A 21078-nucleotide genomic window follows, 5' to 3' on the forward strand; every position below is an offset into this window, starting at 1 on the left:
GGAAGATGAGAGGGGTGGGAGAGGAGGGGGAGAGAGAAGGAGAGAAGGGAGGGGGGGGTGAAGCGCTTTGTGCTACTAAGTTTGGGTAGGTTACAGACCCATAAAGGGATAAGAGTCAAACTGAAAGAATTTGTTAAGAAAATACAATTTTCCAGTGAATAAAAGCCAACTGCATTGACAACGGAACAATTGACATATAAATAATCCTTTGTTTCACACCCCACTTAGTAGCCCAAAGCACCATTTTGAACAACAAAAATTTTCTAAGAAAATAATTATCTTAAGCATTAGAAATTTTGATTTTATAAAAACATCAAGGATTTGGACAAAAAGGGAGGGGAGGAGGCAAGGAGCCATATTGAAATAGAACAGAATACCTGGCTTCAGCCTGGTTACCAATAGTATTATCAGAGCCACACTGGAAAACCAGGTCATGATATGAAGGTCTTTGTGGTGGAAATGGAAGTGAGGTCGTCTGAGCAGGAAAAGAGCTACTGCTCCAGGTCTGGGTAGAAGGCTGCTCTATAAACACTGTAATCCACCCAGTTAGCATCTCAAGTGTGCTGCTACAGGAGCCAAAGACCCGGAAAAAGGCTCTAGTGTCCTGGCATGTAAAACGCACCTCTAAAATTTCTGGCTTAGGCTTGAGCAGTTCTTGGTCAAGAAGCTCAACCAGAGAATCAAGTTCATAGAAATTTGCCTCCCTTCGGGGCCTTGGATAATCTGAAAAGTCAGTGGGTAAAGAAAGCAGTCGAGTTCTCAGGAAATCCAGGATGTAACTGAACAGCAGCTCATCTCTGTCCACAAAAATCTGGCCATTCACCAGCTTGAATTCTTGGTCCCGACCATCTAACATGCGTGCCAGCCGAGACGTGGGAAACTGTCGTATGGTAGAAAGCCGTGTCATGAAGGTCTTTCCTCCCACATTCAAAAAGTGACCAGTTCCTGACCACTCATTCTCCTTAACAGCTTCCAACCAAAGGCTGAAAAGCAAAAGTTTGACTTTATGAACTGGTTATTTCTAAACTGTAAAGTAAATTTATAATCATTGATATTGGTTGTATCTGGGGGGGTGGAGGGGGAGAGCAACAGAAACAAGATTGGATTTCCAGGTAACAGTAGCAAAGTAAATACTGTATCCAGCAGCTTTGTTTGCAGGGTCAGGTTGCTTGGTAACTGCCAGTATAGGAAATGAAAGGTGGAACGGCTGAGTACTTTTGGAATGCTGTCAAGAGAGATACTTTAGAGAAGAAATTTCAACCTGGACTCAGTAACCCTTTGTCCTTCACTCTATTAAAATAAAAAATGCTGATCAAAGCTCATCTTCAAAGCAATATGAAATATTAAAAATATGATTTAAGGAAAAGAGTTTACTTTCAAAGAATTAACAATTCCAAAATAAACAAAGTGGTTTAACTTTTGTCAAAGGTAAATTCTGATTTCTATGTATAAAGAAATGTTCTCATAGATGCAATGGAGAATAGTAGAGAAGATGAGGGAGGAAAGTCTATGTAATTGTTTATAATCCATTCAATATAAAATAACTTGATGCCTTCTAATTAAAGTCATAGTGTTAGACCATGATATTCAGGTGTGATGCAACCAATATTTCACCCAGATTTTAATTCCCTAAACTTTAATAAATATCCTAAAGAAAATTCTTCATCTTAACCAGCTTCTTGATTTAGCATCCCTTTCTTCTCACTCTCCTGTCCAAAATCACAGAATTTTAGAGAGAGAAAAGTCCTTCAAGTTTACTTTCCCCTACTTCCAGTGAAGGGAACCAAATTGTCCTACTCATTTTCATGAAATTTCTCTAGTTATTAAAAATAAAATGAATTTCCAATTAAAATAGCATACCCTGCATCACTACTGCTCAGGTAGACAGCAAAGCAGTTTCAAGATAAGATCCACTTTTTATTCCTCTGGTGAACTGGCCAAGTAAGAGAAATAATAATAAGGATGTGCTCTGCAGAAGGCAGGCAACAGCGTTTTCATGCCAGCAGGTAGGGCAGCGTTTGCCTGATAACCTGCTGACAGATTACATTCATCTGTAACAGCAAGTGACTAACCAGCTTTATTTAACTCTTCTTAAAAACAAAAACAACAAAGTTACATCCTTAAGTATGAGGATTCACTTAGTAGTTCAGCTGCCTTGATACTTTAGCTCGAGTTGGAACACAGAAATAAAGGCATTTACCTGCTGGTGACATCCAGGAGAGAGAGAGCTGTTCCTGCCATATGTCAGCCCTATTTCTTACCTTCATTTATATCTGCGGAGTTCTGATCCAAGGGAAAGAGTAAAAACAATTTCCCATATTTAACTACATAAACCTGCAATTCTTTTTTTAAGCACTGTGGGTCATAGCAAAGGTATAAAAGGGCTTTTAAAAAAATAATCTAAAATTGATATATCGAAAAACTAACATTTTTAAGTATTGTTCTAAATCACACATGCTCTGATATTTTAAGGTATTTAGAGATTGTTTAAGAATATAATAGGGCAGAGTATATCAAGGATAAATCACATTATTAAGGTGGAAAAAAATAAGCTGAAAATATTAATTCATCCCACCAAAAAAATGTAAGCTAGTTATTTTAGTTAACACAAATATTCAACAATAAATGGACCATCACTAGATACAAAAAAAAGGAAAATCAAATTAGTTTAGTTCTTCACAATGTCGTGTTCTATGTCTCATTAATAGGAAAAAATACCACTCTCCAAGCACAATCTCTACTGCAAGACTGTAAAATAATTAGTTTATACTACTGTAATGCAATTTGTACAAAATGTTATAGATCACATATGTTTTACATTTTTGTCACAGCCTAGATAAAACCAACTTGAGGGAGGGAGAGGTCTGCTTAAAAAAACATTTAGGTGGAGAAATGGTACTTCAAGATTCCACTATGTTTCACTTTTACCCTTAGATTTTTTAATGTGAACAGTATACCCATGTCAGTTCCATAGGAATGCTTCTGTATAAAGATATCTCTACCAGAAGCTATTCCATCTGAGCTACTAGTTTAAAGCATGTGTTCTTTAACAAGTCTTTTTTTTTTTTATCTATTTCACAGGTTGTAAGTTAGTCCTATCAGCTAGGGACAAAAGACAGAAATAGGATTGTGTACTTGCAACAGATTTTTATAATAGTTTATATTTGCAAACAAATTCTGCCACACCATTCAGCAACACCAAAGTGTAATTCTTGAACCTTTCGCTGAAAACAAAAACCCCATCCATGGCCTGTTCCCAGTACAAAACTGCTTGATCTGCAATTTCTGCTGATTCTGTCAGATAAGAGGAGCTGAAGCTGGAGAGATGGGCTTTCCAAATTGAGAAATCATCAAATAAAGACCCATCCAGGGACACTGTGGGAGTGAAGTAAACAAGAAGGCCAACAAGACAAAGCACCACAAATATCTGAAAAAAGCTCCAAGGAATCTTGCTGGTGAATGGGATAGTTTCTTGAGGCAATGACATTTTGTCCACATCTACTAGTTTTATTCCCTCCCACTGACTAGTATCAAAGTTCTTAAATATAGGGTTTACAGGCAAATTAGAGGAAGGTAAAGGGGTCTCCTTGATTACTTTGATTTTTTCCCTAAATTCTTGCATATGCTGTAGGAATACAATGGGTTCTGATACATCCTTGAAGGCTTCTGCAATGTTAAAAGCCATCCGCTGCTCCTGCAAGATTGTATTGAGCTTATTGATCTCTGGGTCATAGGTCTGCATAACTGCTAGCTTCATGGTCTCAAAGTCAGACAGGATCTCATTCTTCTTCTGCTCTAAAGTGTGCTGCAGTTTGTCAAAGAATTCCTTCACCTTATCTGAATCCTTAGTCAGGAGCTGCAGGGATTTCCTCTTGCTTGTCTCTAAGGTGTCCAGGCGAGAAAGAGCATCTCCCCTCCGCCAGGTCTCAAAACCTTGAAACAGGGATTCAAAGGCACTCCTTTCCTGAGCATAGGCATCTTCAATAGAGCAGAAGACATGTTTGGTATGACTGCCACGAGTGGCACATATCCCACAGATCAGCTGCATGTCTGTCAAGCAGAAGATGTTGAGGGGCTGTCCTACATGACCCTTACACACGGGCATTTTGGGAGAGACTTTGATCTTGTTGTATTTTTCCACGATTCCCTTCAGGGAGTAATTGACCTGCAGGCTATTGACTCCAGTAGCTGAAGTTTCCTTCCGGCAAGTGGGGCACTTGAAAGGGGATTGTCTCCACAGCATATTCCGGACATTGCCCTCCAAAATACCTTCCAGGCATTTTTTGCAGAAATTGTGAGAGCAGGGCAAAACCCGGGGATCATCAAACAAGCTGCAACAAATAGGGCATGTGAGGTCTTCCTCCAGCAGCTCCATCATATCCTGTCAAAGAGGGAGGGAGAGAAACATTTTATTGATTCTACTTTATCAGTGGTCTCCATTAAAGGCTAGTCATAAGGCTAGTCAAAGGCTAGAAGAATCATATGCTCATTATTTAAAATGATGGCCTGTATAACACTTGTATATTTCTACTCACAAACTGCTAAGTCTTTTCTCTGGAAACTCTGAGGTTAAAATTGTCACACTGAGTATTGCCACATCTCAAAGTTTCTCTTCTCTGTTCTATCCCACTCTGACTATATACCACTGGTCCAGATTCTGCACACCAAAATAATAGGCTAGAACAACAAGGGGCATTCAGGAGAGCACTGTATTAAAGTCTGCCTCACATGTGCTATCAAACTCTCTGATAGGCAAACCTATACAGGCATCCCACTGGGACTGTTAAACACTCCTTGTTAAAAGGCCCAGGACACAAGTCCTCTGTGTGGGCTCCCCAACAGAAGTGTTGGCTGAGGCTGAGTAAGGACTAGGAGACAATTGCAAGTTAAGCTTGTGGCACCCAATTGATTGTTTTAAAACAGGGAGCTGACCACTAGCTTTCAGGAACAAAGCTACTCAGTGTTTGAACAGAACAAGCCCTTTACTCTGAGCCCAAAGAACAAAACTGAACTGTCGGCTGTTAAGAAAAAAAAAAACACTGTGGGGCTACTTTAGAAATAAGGAGCACAGTAATACAAATTCAGGCCAGGCTTCCACAGCATCTTGCTCCTAGACAGGTACTTACAAGGAAAAAGAATAATCATCTTTAGAAATTACAGGTCAAACTGACACTGACAAGACAGCAAACCACTTAACCTTACTTAAAGTTTATTTCTATTTGCTGCGTCGTTGCTAGGGTTATTTGGGAAAGTAAACTCCCCCCTCCCCCTTCTCCTTCCTACAAAGTACACTTATAAGATTTCTTTATCTTTCCCCATCTTGAGGATAACACACTCCAAATTCTGCCACTTCTCATCGAAGATTGGTGGACAGCCTGTATTAAATTAATAAATTATCATTTAAAACAAATAACTTTACCAAATTCAGTAGGCTTTGGAAGTATAAACCAAAGCAAATATCAACAAAACCTAAAAAGCAATCTTTATGGGCCCTTTTAAAAAGTCATGTAAGTAATCAAGGAAAAGACAAATGAAATTTTTAAATTAGATCATTTGAGGAGAGCTACAATTAAATTTGTATCCCAAAGTACAAAGTACCTAAGGAAAAGCTGAAAGTAAAATGATGACTGTGTCAACTACTTTGAAGGTGAAAAAACAGGTACTCATAAAAGGGAGATTCTTGCAGACCTAACTACTTTCATGTGGTTCTGTATAAGTTATAAAATGCATCTTTATAGATTATGTCAAGAAAAGATCACTTCTTTAGTTTCTGAGAAAGGAATGCACTACCCCATATTGCCAAAAGCTGTGATCAACTGATGTAAAAAAAAAAATTTAGGCTGTCACATGGAGAAGTGAGCCTCGATTAGAAAAGAAAAGCATTCTGAACAGAATGATGAGTTTGTGGCTTAGAACAATGGTCAAAATTTTCCCCAGAAAGGTAGCAAAGCAGCTGAGATATCATAGCTCTCTTGTAACCAAGGGGGTAAAGGTTTTGGTAGCACCCAAGCCTTGTTCCCCCTCCCCCCACCCCCACATTTCTCCCAGCCACTACAGGCCCTGTCATCTTGTCCACAATTCTGGCTCAATCTGGATTCTGTTCCTTTATTAGGATAAGACAGCTGCTAAATATGGCACTAAAACTATGGTTAATGTGAAGGTTAGGAATAACAGAATGTAAACTGTCATAGATGAAAAAGAATCTTCTCCTGTTGATCATTCCTACTAGCCAGGCCAGTATTTCCTGAGGGTTATATCCAGGGGTACAAATTAAATGAGGTAGGGGTGGCTAGGTGGCACAGTAAATAGAGCACCAGCCCAGGAGTCAGGAGGAGCCAAGTTCAAATTTGGCCTCAGACACTTAACACAAAAACTAGCCATGTGACCTTGGGCAAGTCACAACCCCAATTGCCCTACCTTCTCCCCTCCAAAAAGAAAAAAAAAAAGATTAAATGAGGTATGGAGAAGAAAAAGACTGCACTTAGCCAAGGAATTAGGAGACTCACTCTTAGCACACAAGTAAGGTATATAGAGGCTATATATAAAACTAATATATATTAGTTTTAACCAAAGGAAATTACAATGTGAACAAAGAAAACTCAAGAAAATCTGGTGTTTACTAGTGAGAAAGACACCAGAAAGAAAAACTTAAAAATGAAAAACAAGAGGCCCTAATCTGTAATTACAATTGGGAATATAACTTCACAACCCCATTCAGTACACACACAAGTAAATTAAATGTTTAACCACCCATTAACCTTCTTTGCACCAGTAATTCAAAAAGCTGAATAGACCATGTGTCTACTACCTCTCTCTAGAAAATTTTAATCTCAATTCCTTGCTACTGTTATTAAGAAAAAAATTAAGATTTTACAGAAAGTTAGCACCAAAGAAGTGCTTATAGAATAAATAAGTGCCTTGTATACTAAATGTGATTACAGATGCACTATAATTCCCATAAAAAGAAATTGTGATCGAGTCATGAATCAAAACTGAGAAGTAATACCCTTGGATGGGGAGGGGGAAGATGGAGGGGTCATGAAGAGAAGTAAATGCCAGTACCAGATCAGGCCCTGCTAAGATAGTTATCAGAAAAAAATGTCCTTATTTTATTGATGATTTTTTAAAACTAATTTAACTCATAACAGAAACAAACATATATCCAGTCAAGATTATTCATATATTAATGATAAAAGTAGTTGATTTTTCTCCTTATCTACAGAAATGGGCAGACTTAATACCACTATAAAAAACATGTGCTATCATAAGCAGAATGACAGCATTGTAAATATCACCCTTAATTTTCTCCTATCATTAGGAAAATAAAAGCGGTAGCTAGGTGGTGCAGTGTCTAGAGCTCTGGACTTGGAGTCAGAAGACCTGAGTTCAAATCCTGCCTCACACACTTAACTAGCTGTGTAATCCTCAGCAAGTCTTTTAACTTTTGTCAGCCTCAGTTTCCTCATCTGTAAAATGGGCAAGATCACCTGCCTCCAAGGGTTTTTGTGATAAAATGAGGTAATATTTGCTAAATTTATGACTTGATCGTAATTTCTTCTTATGGGAATTATAGTGCATCTATAATCACATTTAGTATATAAGACACTTATTTACTCTATAAGCACTTCTTTGGTGCTAACTTTCTGTAAAATCTTAATTTTTTATTAAGAATAACAATAGCAAGGAATTGAGATTAAAATTTTCTAGAGAGAGGTAGCAGACATATGGGTAAATTCTATTCAGCTTTTTGAATTACTGGTGCAAAGAAAGATGGTTACAGAGATTTACAAATCTTAAAGAACTATAAGTGCTAGATATTATTGTTGTGGTTGTTATTAAAAGGACCAAGTCAGTGCTTCAAACATAGCAGGTGTTTGGTAAATGCTTGTTGGGCAGAAAGGGGGCAAAGATACTTTCTACTTTGAAGAAGACTAAAAATGAAATAAAATACATTCAATCTTGCTTAGATTCAGTTTGCAAGTATTTCTAGGCCATTATGATATTCTGTACTTTAAATGCCCATTTCCTTAATCCAAGACTCTTACACTATTTCTCCAAACCTGTCAAACAATCTAGTACCAAGGATTATAATCTCTATCTTGCAGATGAGTAAACTATTCTGATTTTTTTTTAATTCATGGATGCCTTTTGTTTTCATACCATACTCACTTCCAAATATATGCCTTCCCTGTCCTCTACTCAGAGAGCCAATTCTTATAACAAAGATTTAAAAAGAGAGAAAATTAGCACAACCAACCAATATATTAATCATGTCTAATAATATGAAAAATAGGCTATACCCAAATTCGCTCACCTGGCCAATGAAGGGGGGGGGGGGGAGTCTTAATCCTCTGGGGTCAAGTTTGGTTATTATAATTATAGTGTTCGGTTTTTGTTCTATTCTTTCCATTTAGAATGTTGTCATTATTCATAATATTTTCCTGGTTCTGCCTACTTCACTCTGCATGAGTTCTTATAAATCTTCCTATGTTTCTGTGGAATCATCATAGTTGTTGGCATTTCCTGGCATCCTACTCAACCTTATTTGGAAGCAGGACTCAGCTTACTCTACTTTAGGATTAGATCTACTCATAATGATTATTTAAAAAACACTTTTCATGATAAAGACCTAGTTAAGAGGTAACAGCTAATAATAATTTGCTTACATTTATATATTGCTTACTATATGTCAGACACCATACTAAGCATTTTGTGATTATTATCTCATTTGATCATCACAACAACTCTATGAGGTAATATTATTATCCCCATTTTACAGATGAGGAAACTGAGGCAGAGATTAAGTGAGTTGCCCACAATCACAGCTAGTAAGGTATGAGGTCACATTTGAACTCAAGTCTTCCTGACTCCAGGTCCAGCCCTCTATCCACTGTACTACCTAGCTGCTATGCTATAGCAATGTGCTCCTCGCCCCCCCCCCCAAAAAAAAAGTAAAATCATAAAAAATGTGAGCACTGTTGACGCATAATGTCTTCACAAATAGTAGAAGTGCTCCCTTCTTTCAGGTTACGTTTTACTTTAAGATTATATTGTCTTAATTAAATAAAACAAAATTACAGATTAAGATCTGAGTTCTAGTTTTGACTCTAATAATTACTACCTATGTGACAAGCCTAAATATAACTAAATAAAAATAAATAATAAATAAAAATAAACTGTGTGAATTTCCTTTTCCACAAAATGGAAACATGGCAATAAAACACACCCAACCTGATTCTTTAAATGGTATTATAGAACATGAAAGTGCTTTAGCTTTTAAAAAGGTGTACGTCTGTTATTAATACTTCAATAGTTAAGTTCTTCAAAATACTATTTCCTCAACTGATTCACAACCTTTCCAAACCATATTAGATAGTCTTCATAAGTTGATACAGCCAAAAAAACAAACCTTGTGCCCAACTTTCAAATGATGATCAGCTTCTCAGATTTTAGATAATTCAATCGCCAGATGACAAACATACAATTCACATCCATGCTCACACACATAACTTTTCCATTTTGGGGAGACCTGGCATAGCCTCCTCCACCTCCCAGACTTCCTTCAAGAATATTATTACCTCAGATAAAATCAGAATTTTGATTAAATAACCTGAAGGATAATGGGTTTGTCAAATGGCTTAATTAAATTGAAAAGGAAGGTAGAAATAAAAACTGAACAAAGAGTGAGTTATCAAGTGTCAGAAGAGGTCATACCTCAAAGTTCATTTCATTAAAAGGAATCAGAAGAGTATGTTAGAGTTCCGCACTGATTTTTTAAATGTCCAGTGCAAACAGTTGCTTAAAAGTTCTATATACATCCATGCTAGACAGTAGCTCACTTCATTTTTTTTTCTGTTATAGTTTTAGAGTGAAAGGATAAGAACTTAGAAACCAAACTTGTGACTTCGTTGGTACAGGGAACTGCCAATGAAAAAATCCCTCTACTATTGCACCTTTACCACCTTCTCTACAATTAATAATCTTAGATCATAACTGAGCACTGAGGGATTAAGTGGCTGACACACAACCAGAATGTGTCAGAGGTGGGACTTGCAAGAACTAAGGTCTTCCTAGCTGAAAGTTTAATTTCCTATCCACTACACCATGATGCCTCTCCTAGAATGACTAGTTAACATATGTGACATTCAAATACAAAGGGTTAAAGAAAAGGTAACATGAAAGGATCACCTACTCTGAAGTTCCACAGATACAATATGTCTGGGCTAGAAGATTCTGGATGTATTTTACAAGATGGTATAATGGAAAGGGGGAAAAAATATCCCACCAAATTTGGAATCTGAGGACTCTGGTTCAAATTTGACTCATCCACTTAATCCTGAGGTGACTTTAGCAAGTCATAACTCCTCTGTAAAATAAGGATCCCCTTCAGCTATGAAGCTATTATCCCATTCCAAACAATGATTTTTAGAGGTACTTTACAAAATAAGCAGCTTAACACCTGTTTTTGTCTGCATTCGAAGTCTTGAAACTTTAGTTTCAAACTGAATGCTAATATCTAGAATACCTAAAAAGATCTCCCTAAATAGGCTGAGTTTAATCAGATAATTTAGTGATAAAGTCAGTGACTGGTAAGCTTGGAGAAAGAAAATGATTTATAGTTAAGAGCTAACACTTGGGAGATGTTATTTTAAAATAACAGTAAAAACTAGCTTTTGTTGACTATGTAAACACTCAACTGATTGGTCTCATCTCCTAGGATTTGCTCCTCTGTTCCTCCCCCTTCTTATCACTTTTTATCCCCCTGCCCTCCCTTTTGTCACAGTCCTATTATCTCATCCTTTCAGTGCTGCTTCATTCAGTCTTTTGCTTTTCTCCCATTCCTGCCCTTCCTCTACTTTGCTTCTTAATCTTTCTTTCCTTCTTTTATTTCTTTTTTCCTCCTTTTCCAGTGTAACTTGATAAAAGTCATTCAGAATGTTATCCTATGAATCTGGAAAAGGAGTCCTTAGGGTAAAGTCAGGGTAAGGGTATCAAATGGGTCAGATGTCTCAAATTCAATAATTGACATTGAAATTTACGTTATGAAATTTGTGAGGGACAAAAAAGGTTTTGCATTCCTGTCAATATGTGTAAAGTCTGAATAAATTATTTATCCAGTCCATGAAAAACATATATAGACAAAATGACAGGGTATAGCAAAGATATTTTCAGTTCTCTGCACCTCCCCCACCCCCACCTATAACCCTTATCAACTAGCCACTAAATCTTTATCCTAACCTGCTCATAGAGAATATCTAGTTAAAGTTTTAGCTTGTTTACTGTAAGAGTTCAAGGTAAAATTACTGGTTTCAGGAAAGGCTAGGTGGTGCAGTGATTAGAGCACCAGCCCTGGAGTCAGGAGGACTCAAGTTCAAATCTGACCTCAGACACTTGACACACTTACTAGCTATGTGACTTTGGGCAAGTCACTTAACCCCAATTGCCCTCCAATAAGCAAAAAAAAATAAATAAATTAATTAAATAAAAGTACTGGTTTCCACTAAGGTTTTATGAATAGAGTTCTATGTTTACGAGTTACTTTTTTTCTTCCAATTAAAGTTTAAATGGGTTAAGGTGAAACAGGCAAATATATTTTCTTTCCTACAGCTTATATATAACTTTTTTGGTAGAAGAGGAACCCATGTAACCAACTTTAACCTATGATGTTGTGATTTCCATGGGATTGCTTTGCATTTTAAGCAACTATTCATTTATTCATGCCACAAACATGTATTAAACACTCTATGTATAACACAGAGTGAGAGGTCAGGAAAGATGCAAAGACAAATAAGAAACAGTCCTTTGCAATAAGTTTACAATTTGCTGAGATAAGACGTTAACACAGATAAATAAAATACAAATAAATTATAATAAGTAGATAAGATGGTTAAGTACTATAAACTCAGATGTGAGGCAGATAAGATAGCTTTCAAAAATACTAAGTTATTATTACAGTAGATTAATAGCTTCCTTTGTTACCATCTAAATAAATAAATGTTTAATAAACATTTTATGATAGAGAGAAGTACTGACCACCAACATATGAAGTGACTTTGGCATGGCAAGCAAAGGTATATAAGCCCTTTGTACAGTGTATCAGTACAGCAGTGTAGTGCAGTGGCAAGATCGCTGGAGTTAGCATGAGTAGACTTCTGTTTATGTCTCAACACTATTGCTAGATGACATTTAAACTTCTGTAGCCTCAATTAAATCATCGTTCAAATATAATGGTACTACCTGTCTCGTAGATATGAGGAAAGCATTTTGTAAATTCTAAAGCATTTATAAATGTATGCATATACAAAGACATATAAATGTATATGGACATGTCTATATTTACATGTGTGTATACACACACACACACACACCAAGGAGGAGGGTGATATATAAGAAATGAGGGCAACAACAACGAGAAGGAGAGAGAGACAGAGACAGAGACAGAGACACAGAGAGAGAGAGAGACCGACCAGGATTGGGAAGGCACTGCAAAAGGCAATGACAAGTGCTTTACTAATCATCGGGCTTTACTGTGCTTCATTAAACTATCCTTAGCCAAAATTTCCAAGTCAGCTTTTCCCTAGAAATGTATCTAATAGTGTAATTAACGGAAAAAGAAGATTCACACTACAGAGAATGGCTTTATTACTGACTTTAATCAATCAGTTATTTATTAAACATCTATCATGTGCCAAGCACTCTGCTAACACAACTATTCTGCAGACAAGGGATGTCTATCATTGGTTAAATATTGAAAAAGTGCAAGGCTATACACAAGATTTGGGTCCTTGTTTCACATCTTTTAGATGATAAGATCACCCTTCTAAGACAATACGACAAAAACTCTATCAAATCTTTCTAGCATGAAAATCAAAATCGGAAAATTCGATATTCTGGCAGATCCAGTGGTCAAATTGAGACAGTGGGTGTGGTACACTACAGAGAGCACAAGATTTGGAGTTTAGAAGAACTGAATCCAAAGGGCAGCTCAGGCACTTACTACCTATGAAACTTCAGGTAATTCCCTTAACCTCTACACCTAAGTTTCCTCATCTATACAATGAGAGAGCTCAACTAGACAACTCACTCCCTCTCTACAACTACATCCATGATCTCTGATCAAATATAAGTCAAAAAAGTTAACTTATGAACCCTGGCGTACTGGCTAGAATGCTAGCTTTGTAGGAGGGAAGACCTAAGTTTCAGTCCTGTCTCTTGATGCGTATTAGTCGTGTGACATATCCTTAACCTCTCAGTGCCCCAAGCAAGTTTCTAAAACTAAAAGCTACAGAGTAGTCGTATGAGTATGAGTACCCAACACCAATGAAATAACAAATCTGATTTTTTAAAAAAGATATAACCAATTTCATTTTATTTTTTGATAGGTCGAGTGACTTGCCCAGTTAAGTTACAGATAAGCTGGGACTTAGAAATCTATACTTGGCCCTTTGCCATTTAACCTTTTTTGTCAATGTCTTAGATAAAGGCTTTGATGATATATATACTTAAAAATTTAAAAACAGCAAGGAGCTAATAGTTATGTATAATTAACACAGAGGACCACAGTCAAAACTTGTAAATATCTTGACAGTCACTCTATATAGCATTTGGCCAAGCCTAGTAACATGAAATTTAGTAGGGATAAATGTAAAGTCCTACTTGAGTTTAAAAAAAGTCAGTTTCATAAAATAAGATGAGGGAAAGGAGATCAGACAGTACTGGCCAGTCTGACCACAAGCTCTCTTTTCATCATATATAACAGCAAAAAAACAAACAAACAAACCCTAATGTGATCTTGGACTGCACTAAGAGGTGTAATGTCCAGGACTAGTGATGTGATCATCCTCTGAATTCTGCTATGAATGGATCTCATCAGCTCTGGCTACCACATTTTAGTAAGGTTATGATATGATAGAGTGCCCATATAAGAATTAGTTGAAGGAACAGAATATTTATCCTAGGGGTGGGGAACCTTCAACCTTGAGGCCACATGTGACCCTCTAGGTCCTCAAGTAAGGCCCTTTGGCTGAATCCAAATTTCATAGAATAAATCCTCTTAATAAAAGGATTTGTTCTATAAAACTTGGACTCAGTCGAAGGGCCACACCCAAGGACCTAGAATATGTGGAGTCAAGGCCAAAGGTTCCACATCCCTGGTTTAGCCTATAGAAGACAAGACCCTGGCAGAGGAGTGGAGGAGAGAAAAGACTATCTTCATGTTTTTGAAGAGTTGTCAAAGAATTTAATTTGATTCAATAATTAAGCACCAACTACATTCTTGGCACTGAGAATTTTTTTTTAATTGTTCTGTCTTCAAAGATCTTACATTCTAATGGTAGAGGGACTGGATTAGTCTTATTTGGCCCCAAAGGATAAAACTAGGAACAAGGGGCAAACCTGAAAAGAAGCAAATTTAGCCTTAATATAAGGAAAAACTTTGTTACTCCAAACTGATGAACTACCCTGGGAAGTTACTGGATTCCCTCTCAATGGAAGTCTTCAAAGACTGAATGACCATTTATTTATCAGTTTAATTGCTTCTTTGGGTAAGGATAGCTCCTAAGATCTCTTCCAGTTTTCCAGTTTTGAGATCCTATGAATCCAGGTTCTACAACTTGCCAACCAGTTCAGCACTGTTACTGGCATATCACAAATGGACAAGGCACTCAAATGACTATAAAATGTGAAGACTGGGCTCTATAGATTATCTCTAAGGTCCCTTCTGGCTTTAAAATTATGTGACTTTAGGAAAACTTCGGAGAAATGAGAAGCATTAATTAAGGTACAATTCTAGAAAAATTTACCCTTGAGCTGTGATTTAAAGAGGGAACAAAATGAGCACTATGGTAGAGAGCAGAAATGACTATGGGACATTTTAGACAAAGGTTCTGTGACAGAAGGACCAGGGACAGGGGAACCTAAGAGTGGGAGGGAACTAAAGAGAGCAACCTGGTATTACAGCAGGAAATGAAAGCAAACAGACAGGGAAGGAAGGAAGGAAGGAAGGAAGGAAGGGAGGGAGGGAGGGAGGGAGGGAGGGAGGAGAAAAGAAAGAAAGAAACATAACCAATTAACTGACAAATTCTCCAAGTCCAGACAGAAATGTGCCTAGGTAAAGAATAAATTATGGCTTTAACTACTCAGAGCACTGGCCCTAGAATCAGAAGACTTAACTAACTTAACTGCTCCTCCACAAAATGCAAGGGAGAAAGGAAATACCGAAAGACAGAATTTTTACTATTAATTTTATAAATGTACATATTTTTAAGGTCTGAAAATTATGCTCAGTGACATATGAATATTGGTGATAAGTGTCTTCTAACAAACAATAATAATACAGGAGATTATATTTTTAAGTATATATGGAAAAGGGTGGAGCTCAACTTTAAAGCCTTCCCTAAACCATACAAAGGTCTGGTCTAACCTACTATATGAGGTTATTATGAAGATCAAATGAACTAATATATATATTAAATGCTTTTAGCCATATGTACTATAAAAATGTAACTATTATTAGCATTACTATTAATGATATTAATAAACTTGCAAAGTGTTTTGTACCCATAAAGTATTCCATATTGAGGGTAAGGTAATATTGTGATGGCTTCAGATCAACCCAGGACTAGAATGCAGTGGAGGAAAGAGATAAGAAAGATAAACCTGGAAGGTGGAGAAAGTAAAAAAAAACAGCTATAATGTCAATCTTATTCCACAGACTGTTTTAAAATCGACTGGACAAGAAAGCCCAAACAAGCTATAAAGAGAATCTTATTGGGACAGGTCTCTAAAAGCACTAAATTTGTAGCCATAGGTCCAGATTCACATTCCAGCTCTCTATATGATCTTAGGCAGTTAATTAACTTATCTGTGCCTCAATTTCCAGGGGTTGGATTAGATAGCCTCTAAACTCTCTTTCATCTTTAAAATCTAATCCCAGTTACTGTTAGCCAAAAACCTTCTCCCTCCCCTTCCAAAATGGAATAAACAGGAGCACTTCACTGCTCAAATCACAAAAATCTGAAAAGGGCAACGACCTGATTTAGGCAGAAAGGGCCTTGAACAACGATTCGGCAGTAATAACCTAGACTGAAAAGGATGTGGCCGAGGATGAGAAGAGATAAGAAAGATGGGCCTTAACCATGGAGAAAGTATATTTTTGTTTCAGTCCCGTATGCTGAAAGGTTTAAAAAGCAGGCACACAAACTCTCCGGGCAGCCCGGTTCTATTCACCAGGCAGCCAGCCAGCCATCCACACGAGGGGCTTCCTGCGAGGAAGGGACGCTTAGGCCCCTACATTAAGTCCCAGGTGGTTTTTCAGTCTACTCCATAAAGAAAGCCAGCCTGTTGGAGCTTGGGCAGAGGCAAAACCAGACACCGGACTTTCCCTCCATTTGATTTTTTCCCACCTTCACCGGCTTTCCAGCCCTTCCTTTTGTAACCTATCGACCTGCCCTGTGCCCCGGCCGGCCTCGGCCCTCCCTGGCCCTGTTCGGTTATGTGGAGGGTCACTGCCGGGAGGGGAGCCAGGCCAAGCAGTAGGGTTTGAGGCACAAAGACATGCTTCTGTAGTCTGACCCCCCTAACCCCATGGGCCCCGGCCAAAGACTCCAGGGTCCACACCACAGCACCTCCCGTACCTCCACCTAACGTACCCCCATCCCCTGCCGCCGGTCGTGGAGGCTTGCGGGGCTGCGAGCGGACGAGCCCACGCCCGAACCCGGCCCTTCTCCCCAAACCGACCTGCAGCTGCTCGTGGGGTGCGTGTGCCGGCAGCGGCAGAAGCAGCGGCAGCCGGGCCTCGAGCTGCCTGAGTGGCGCAGCTGCGCTTCCCAGGCGCGAGGCTGCTTCAGTCACAAAATGGACTCGCGGGGAGGTTGGCCCCGGTGGCCGGCCCGCCCTCCGGCCTCCCTTCTCCGGCACTGCAGCCGCAGCCGCAGCCGCCGCAGCCGAAGCTCCTCGCCTTTGTTCCGCCTCCCTCGCCCGTCCCGAGGGTGGGAGGGCCGTGGGGGGCGGGGGAGGTGGCTCTCTCGGGCCTGCCCCTCCCTCCTTCCCTCCCTGGTCTGTCCCGGGGCCAGCCCGGGTGCTCTGCCCGCCTCCGTGCAGTGCAAGGAGAGGGGAGGCACCTGGGGCCTCCTGGGCGGGCGCCTCCAAGCCGCGCATGAAGAGGCAGTGTGCATGGAGATCCCTGGAAGAGGAGGAGCAGTGTCTCCCAGTCAGACCGACGGGCTTCGAGACGGTTGGGTTTGGATTGTTGTACTTTTTTTTTTGTTCGTTTTATTTTTAGGAACAAAAAAAAAAGCCCAACCCTTCACACCGCTTCACCTGCATCTCTCAAGACGGAGTTGCCTGTCCTGGACCCCGGGGAGCGGGAAGGAGGCGCCCCACCCTCACTCCTGCAGCACCCTCCCATCCGAGGAGGAGAAGGAGCTAGAGGCTGGGACCAGGGGAGAGGTCCGCCGGGGGCCAACGTGAGCCTGATAAGGCGGGCGTTAATTGGGGCTAAAGCCAGTTCCCTGACCCTGTTACTCTCAAGGGCTGAATTTGATCCAACAAGTAGAAACAGTAAAATTCCTACTGGGGAATGAATGAACTGATGATACTCTTGAAAGGAGAGGAAAAGGACAGAGGGAGCAAGAAACTCTGTATAAACCCACCCTTAACTCCGAGTAAAGCACCCAACCTCTATCCTCCTTTCTTGCTTCTTACATCTCACTTCATTCTGTGGACTCTTCCTAATTTGAAAACTATTTAAGATTTGTTGTACTGGGCACTGTGCTACATACTGGGGGCAGGGTGGAGGTAGGGGGGTGAGGGGGCAAGTTTCTGCTTTAAACCTGCCTCCCAGAAGATGGCAATTCAAGAGAGGAGAGGAAGCAAAAGGTGACAAGTGCCATTAGAAAGGTGCACAAAAGAGAATAACAAAGGAAGTATTATTTGATATGGTCCTGAACTGTAGTTTCTGGAGACCAGTTATCTTACCTTTTACAATTGTTTATCCTTGTTATCAGTGAAAATTGTCATTGAGAGAGCAATTTGCATTTATGGATTCCATGTCCTTACTAAAATAGTTCTAAGGTCACTAGCAGTCAATTTAACATTTATAATATAAACATTTATAAATATATATTTATATATAGAAATATAAACATTTATAAATATATACTTACATAGAAATATAAACATTTATGAATATATAAATTTATATATGATAAACATTTATAAAACACCTACTATGGTCAGGTCCTGTACTAAGTGCTGGGGATGCAAAAAGAAGCAGAAGTCAGTCCCTACCCTGGAGAAGCTCACAGTCTAGGAGGAGAGAAAATACACACATATGTGAAAACAAGCTACATCGAGGAAAAAAAGGAAATGATTAAAAGAGGGAAGTCACTGGAATTGACAGGGATTGGAAAAGACTCCCTACGGAAGCCTGAATTTTAGTTGGGCCATAAAGTAAGACAGGGAAACCAGTAGGCAGAGATAAAGAGGGAGAAAATTCCAGGCAAGAGAGACAGCCAAAAAAAAAAAAATGCCAGGAATTGAGAGATGAACTGTCTTGTTTGAGGAAAAGCAAGGAGAATGATGTCACTGGATTGAATAGTATCTGGCAGGGAGTAAGATATAAGAAGGGCCCAAGTCATGAAGGGTTTTGAATGCCAAACAGAGGATTTTGTATTTGATCCTGGAGGCAATAGAAGGTCACTGGGGTTTATTGTGTAGGGAGGTGACATGGTTGGACATGCACTGTAGGAAAATCACTTTGGTGGATAAATGGAGAATGGATTGGAGTAAAGACTTGAGGTAGGCAGATCCACTATTATTACAATAGTCCAGGCATAAGGTGATGATGCACCAGGATGATGACCATCTTTGATTAATCACATCAATGCAATACTTCTTGGATCTGACTACTCCTGTACTTTCCCACCATTGGCACCTTACTTCACAGCCCTCATTTTCTCTTAACTGTTTACTTTTAAAATGTTCTGATGCATTTTTCAAACATCATTGTTACTTTCCAGTGACTCCTCTCCTTCCTCCATTAGAACATTCTCTTATAACAAAGAACCAACCTGAATAGTTTCCCAAATAGTCTTCCTGTCTTCCATATGTCCCCTTTCCAATTCCTCCTGCATGCTGATGCCAGAGTAACATTCCTAACTAACATTGAGAGAATTAAGTCATTCCTCTGCTCCAGAGCCTTCAGCGGTTTGACAGTCTGGTTCTAATATAACAATAGCCTTATCTCCTGGTAGTTCCCCATCATGTACTCTATGTTCTAACCAGAATAGACACCTGTTCATTCCCCATTCTTATCCTGCCTTCCCCTATCTCCAGGCTTTCTTTTGTTTACACTACTACTCCCTGAACAGCCTCTTTCCCCTTCCCTGCTCACAAGGCAACCCTACATATATTTAAAGTTTGCATGTACAGTCTACTTCCCCACATAGTTCAGACAGTTCCAAACTCTCCTTTCCTTCAAAGCCCATCTTCAACAATACTCTCTCTAGAAAGCGTGACTTCTCTGATTCTCCTAGGTAAAAATGATCTTTTCTCTTCAAATGTCTCATTGCACATTGCCTACACTTCTCCCTTTGTGCTTATCAAACTCACCCTTTAATCAATCATTTGGGTGCTTATTTTTCCCTCTATTAGATTATAAACTGGGCCTGAGTCGTCTCTTCTTATCTGGTCTCAGCTCCTAATCCTTCACCTTGTATATTAATGCTTAATAGAGGGTCATTGAATTGAATTAATTTCTAAGTGTTGACCTTAAAAGAAATATCACTCATAGAAAATAAAAACAAGAGAAACATTTAAAAATACTCTTAAATTTACTCTTAAATACTTTTAAAATGAAGTTTGGGGATCAGTTCTGTGATTTCATTGATATAAAGAACTAGATTAAACAACTAGATTATGTTATGGGAATTTATTTCCCTTTATTATTTGGGATACAAGACCAGTCCTCCTGTATTTTTGGTTAACTAAATGTCTGTTTTAATATTAATCTCATCTGAACAAAAACTGCCCCATGGGATGTAAAAAATAAGAGCCTTAAACATTCTTTATATAAGAAGCAGAGAAAGAATCTCAACTGTCTCTGACTCCTTGGCAACATGTATTTAAATCTTCCTCCTCAATCAATCTATTTGTGAATCCTCTAAATTTCATTTCATGTGTAACCCGACTTAATTTACCTATGGAATTTGTTTGCTGACATTTGTTTCCCTAGGGGATGAATGAGATTATGACTCTGTTTAACCAAGTTTATTCAACTTTTATGACATTGAAGAAAGTGTAAAATGATGAATTTATCTATCTTCTCTTTGACTTTTATGACCTAAGAGGAATGCACAAGATTGCAATATGCAAAAGAATCATTTCTCTGTCATTCTTATGTAATGCCTCTTAAGAAGCTTTGTCAGAACCCTCACGAGTGTTCAGGTTTTCTCTGAGTCCTGAACCCATGCTTGAGCATAATACTAAAACCTAGGTTTTTATCTTCATAACTTCTGCATTGTAGTAAATAAATATTTGGTAGCATTTGCCTACTGCATGAACTCAGAAAGGAGAGATTTCTCACATAACAATTAGAGCCCCCTCTTCCAGCCACATAAACTCCATAACTCATAGTCATAGAACACTTTCTCTGGCATTGTGAGGTTAAGAGATTGGCCCAGGGTCATCCAGCCAGAGTGTGTCAGAGACTAGTCTTAAGTGTTACTCTTCCACAACACCATTATCTGTCTCTTCTAAAATAATAACTAGCATTTATATAGCACCCAAGCTTTGCAAAGCACTTTCCAAATACTAATTTGATCCTTACAACAACCCTGAGATGTAGGTGATATTATGATCCCATTTTATAGATAAGGAAACTAAGGCAGATAGAGTGACTTACCCAGGATCATAGAACTAGGAAGTCTGAGACTGGCTCTGAATGCATCTCCCTGATTCCAGATTGCCAGAATCTCTCGAGCCTACTCTACAAACTTGTCATACATTGAACACTATGGTCCAACCAAAACTGGCCTCTACTTACTGTCTCTTACACACAGCCTTCTCCTGTCTCCATTC

The 21078-nt window shown here is 38.8% G+C and overlaps 2 protein-coding genes and 1 long non-coding RNA gene across 6 annotated transcripts in view; 1 reads left to right on the top strand and 2 right to left on the bottom strand.

Moving 5' to 3' along the window:
* Positions 1-2587, bottom strand: part of KCNRG (potassium channel regulator) — a 9260-nt gene extending 6673 nt beyond the window's left edge. The window contains 2 exon segments of the mRNA XM_069063616.1: positions 378-931; positions 934-2587. Of these exon segments, the coding sequence (XP_068919717.1) occupies positions 378-931; positions 934-957 (578 nt within the window). The 5' untranslated portion in view covers positions 958-2587.
* The window catches only part of LOC138142566 (uncharacterized), a 153647-nt gene that overhangs the window by 120571 nt on the left and 11998 nt on the right, over positions 1-21078 (top strand). The window lies entirely within an intron of this gene.
* On the bottom strand, positions 2739-16985 carry TRIM13 (tripartite motif containing 13). 2 transcript variants are annotated; one of them, XM_069063614.1, is made up of 2 exons: positions 16738-16985; positions 2739-4381 (listed from the first exon to the last, which is right to left on the bottom strand). In XM_069063614.1, exon 2 carries the CDS (start codon positions 4376-4378, stop codon positions 3149-3151), a length of 1230 nt encoding a protein of 409 aa, XP_068919715.1. In that variant the 5' UTR covers positions 4379-4381; positions 16738-16985; the 3' UTR covers positions 2739-3148. The 2 variants fall into 2 exon arrangements, with proteins under 2 accessions (XP_068919715.1, XP_068919716.1); XM_069063615.1 differs by lacking the exon at positions 16738-16985 and adding an exon at positions 16650-16674.

Source organism: Petaurus breviceps, unplaced genomic scaffold (genome assembly GCF_028583685.1).
Source record: "Petaurus breviceps papuanus isolate PSGF00001 unplaced genomic scaffold, PetGlider_PUasm1.0 90594, whole genome shotgun sequence".
NCBI lineage: Eukaryota > Metazoa > Chordata > Mammalia > Diprotodontia > Petauridae > Petaurus > Petaurus breviceps.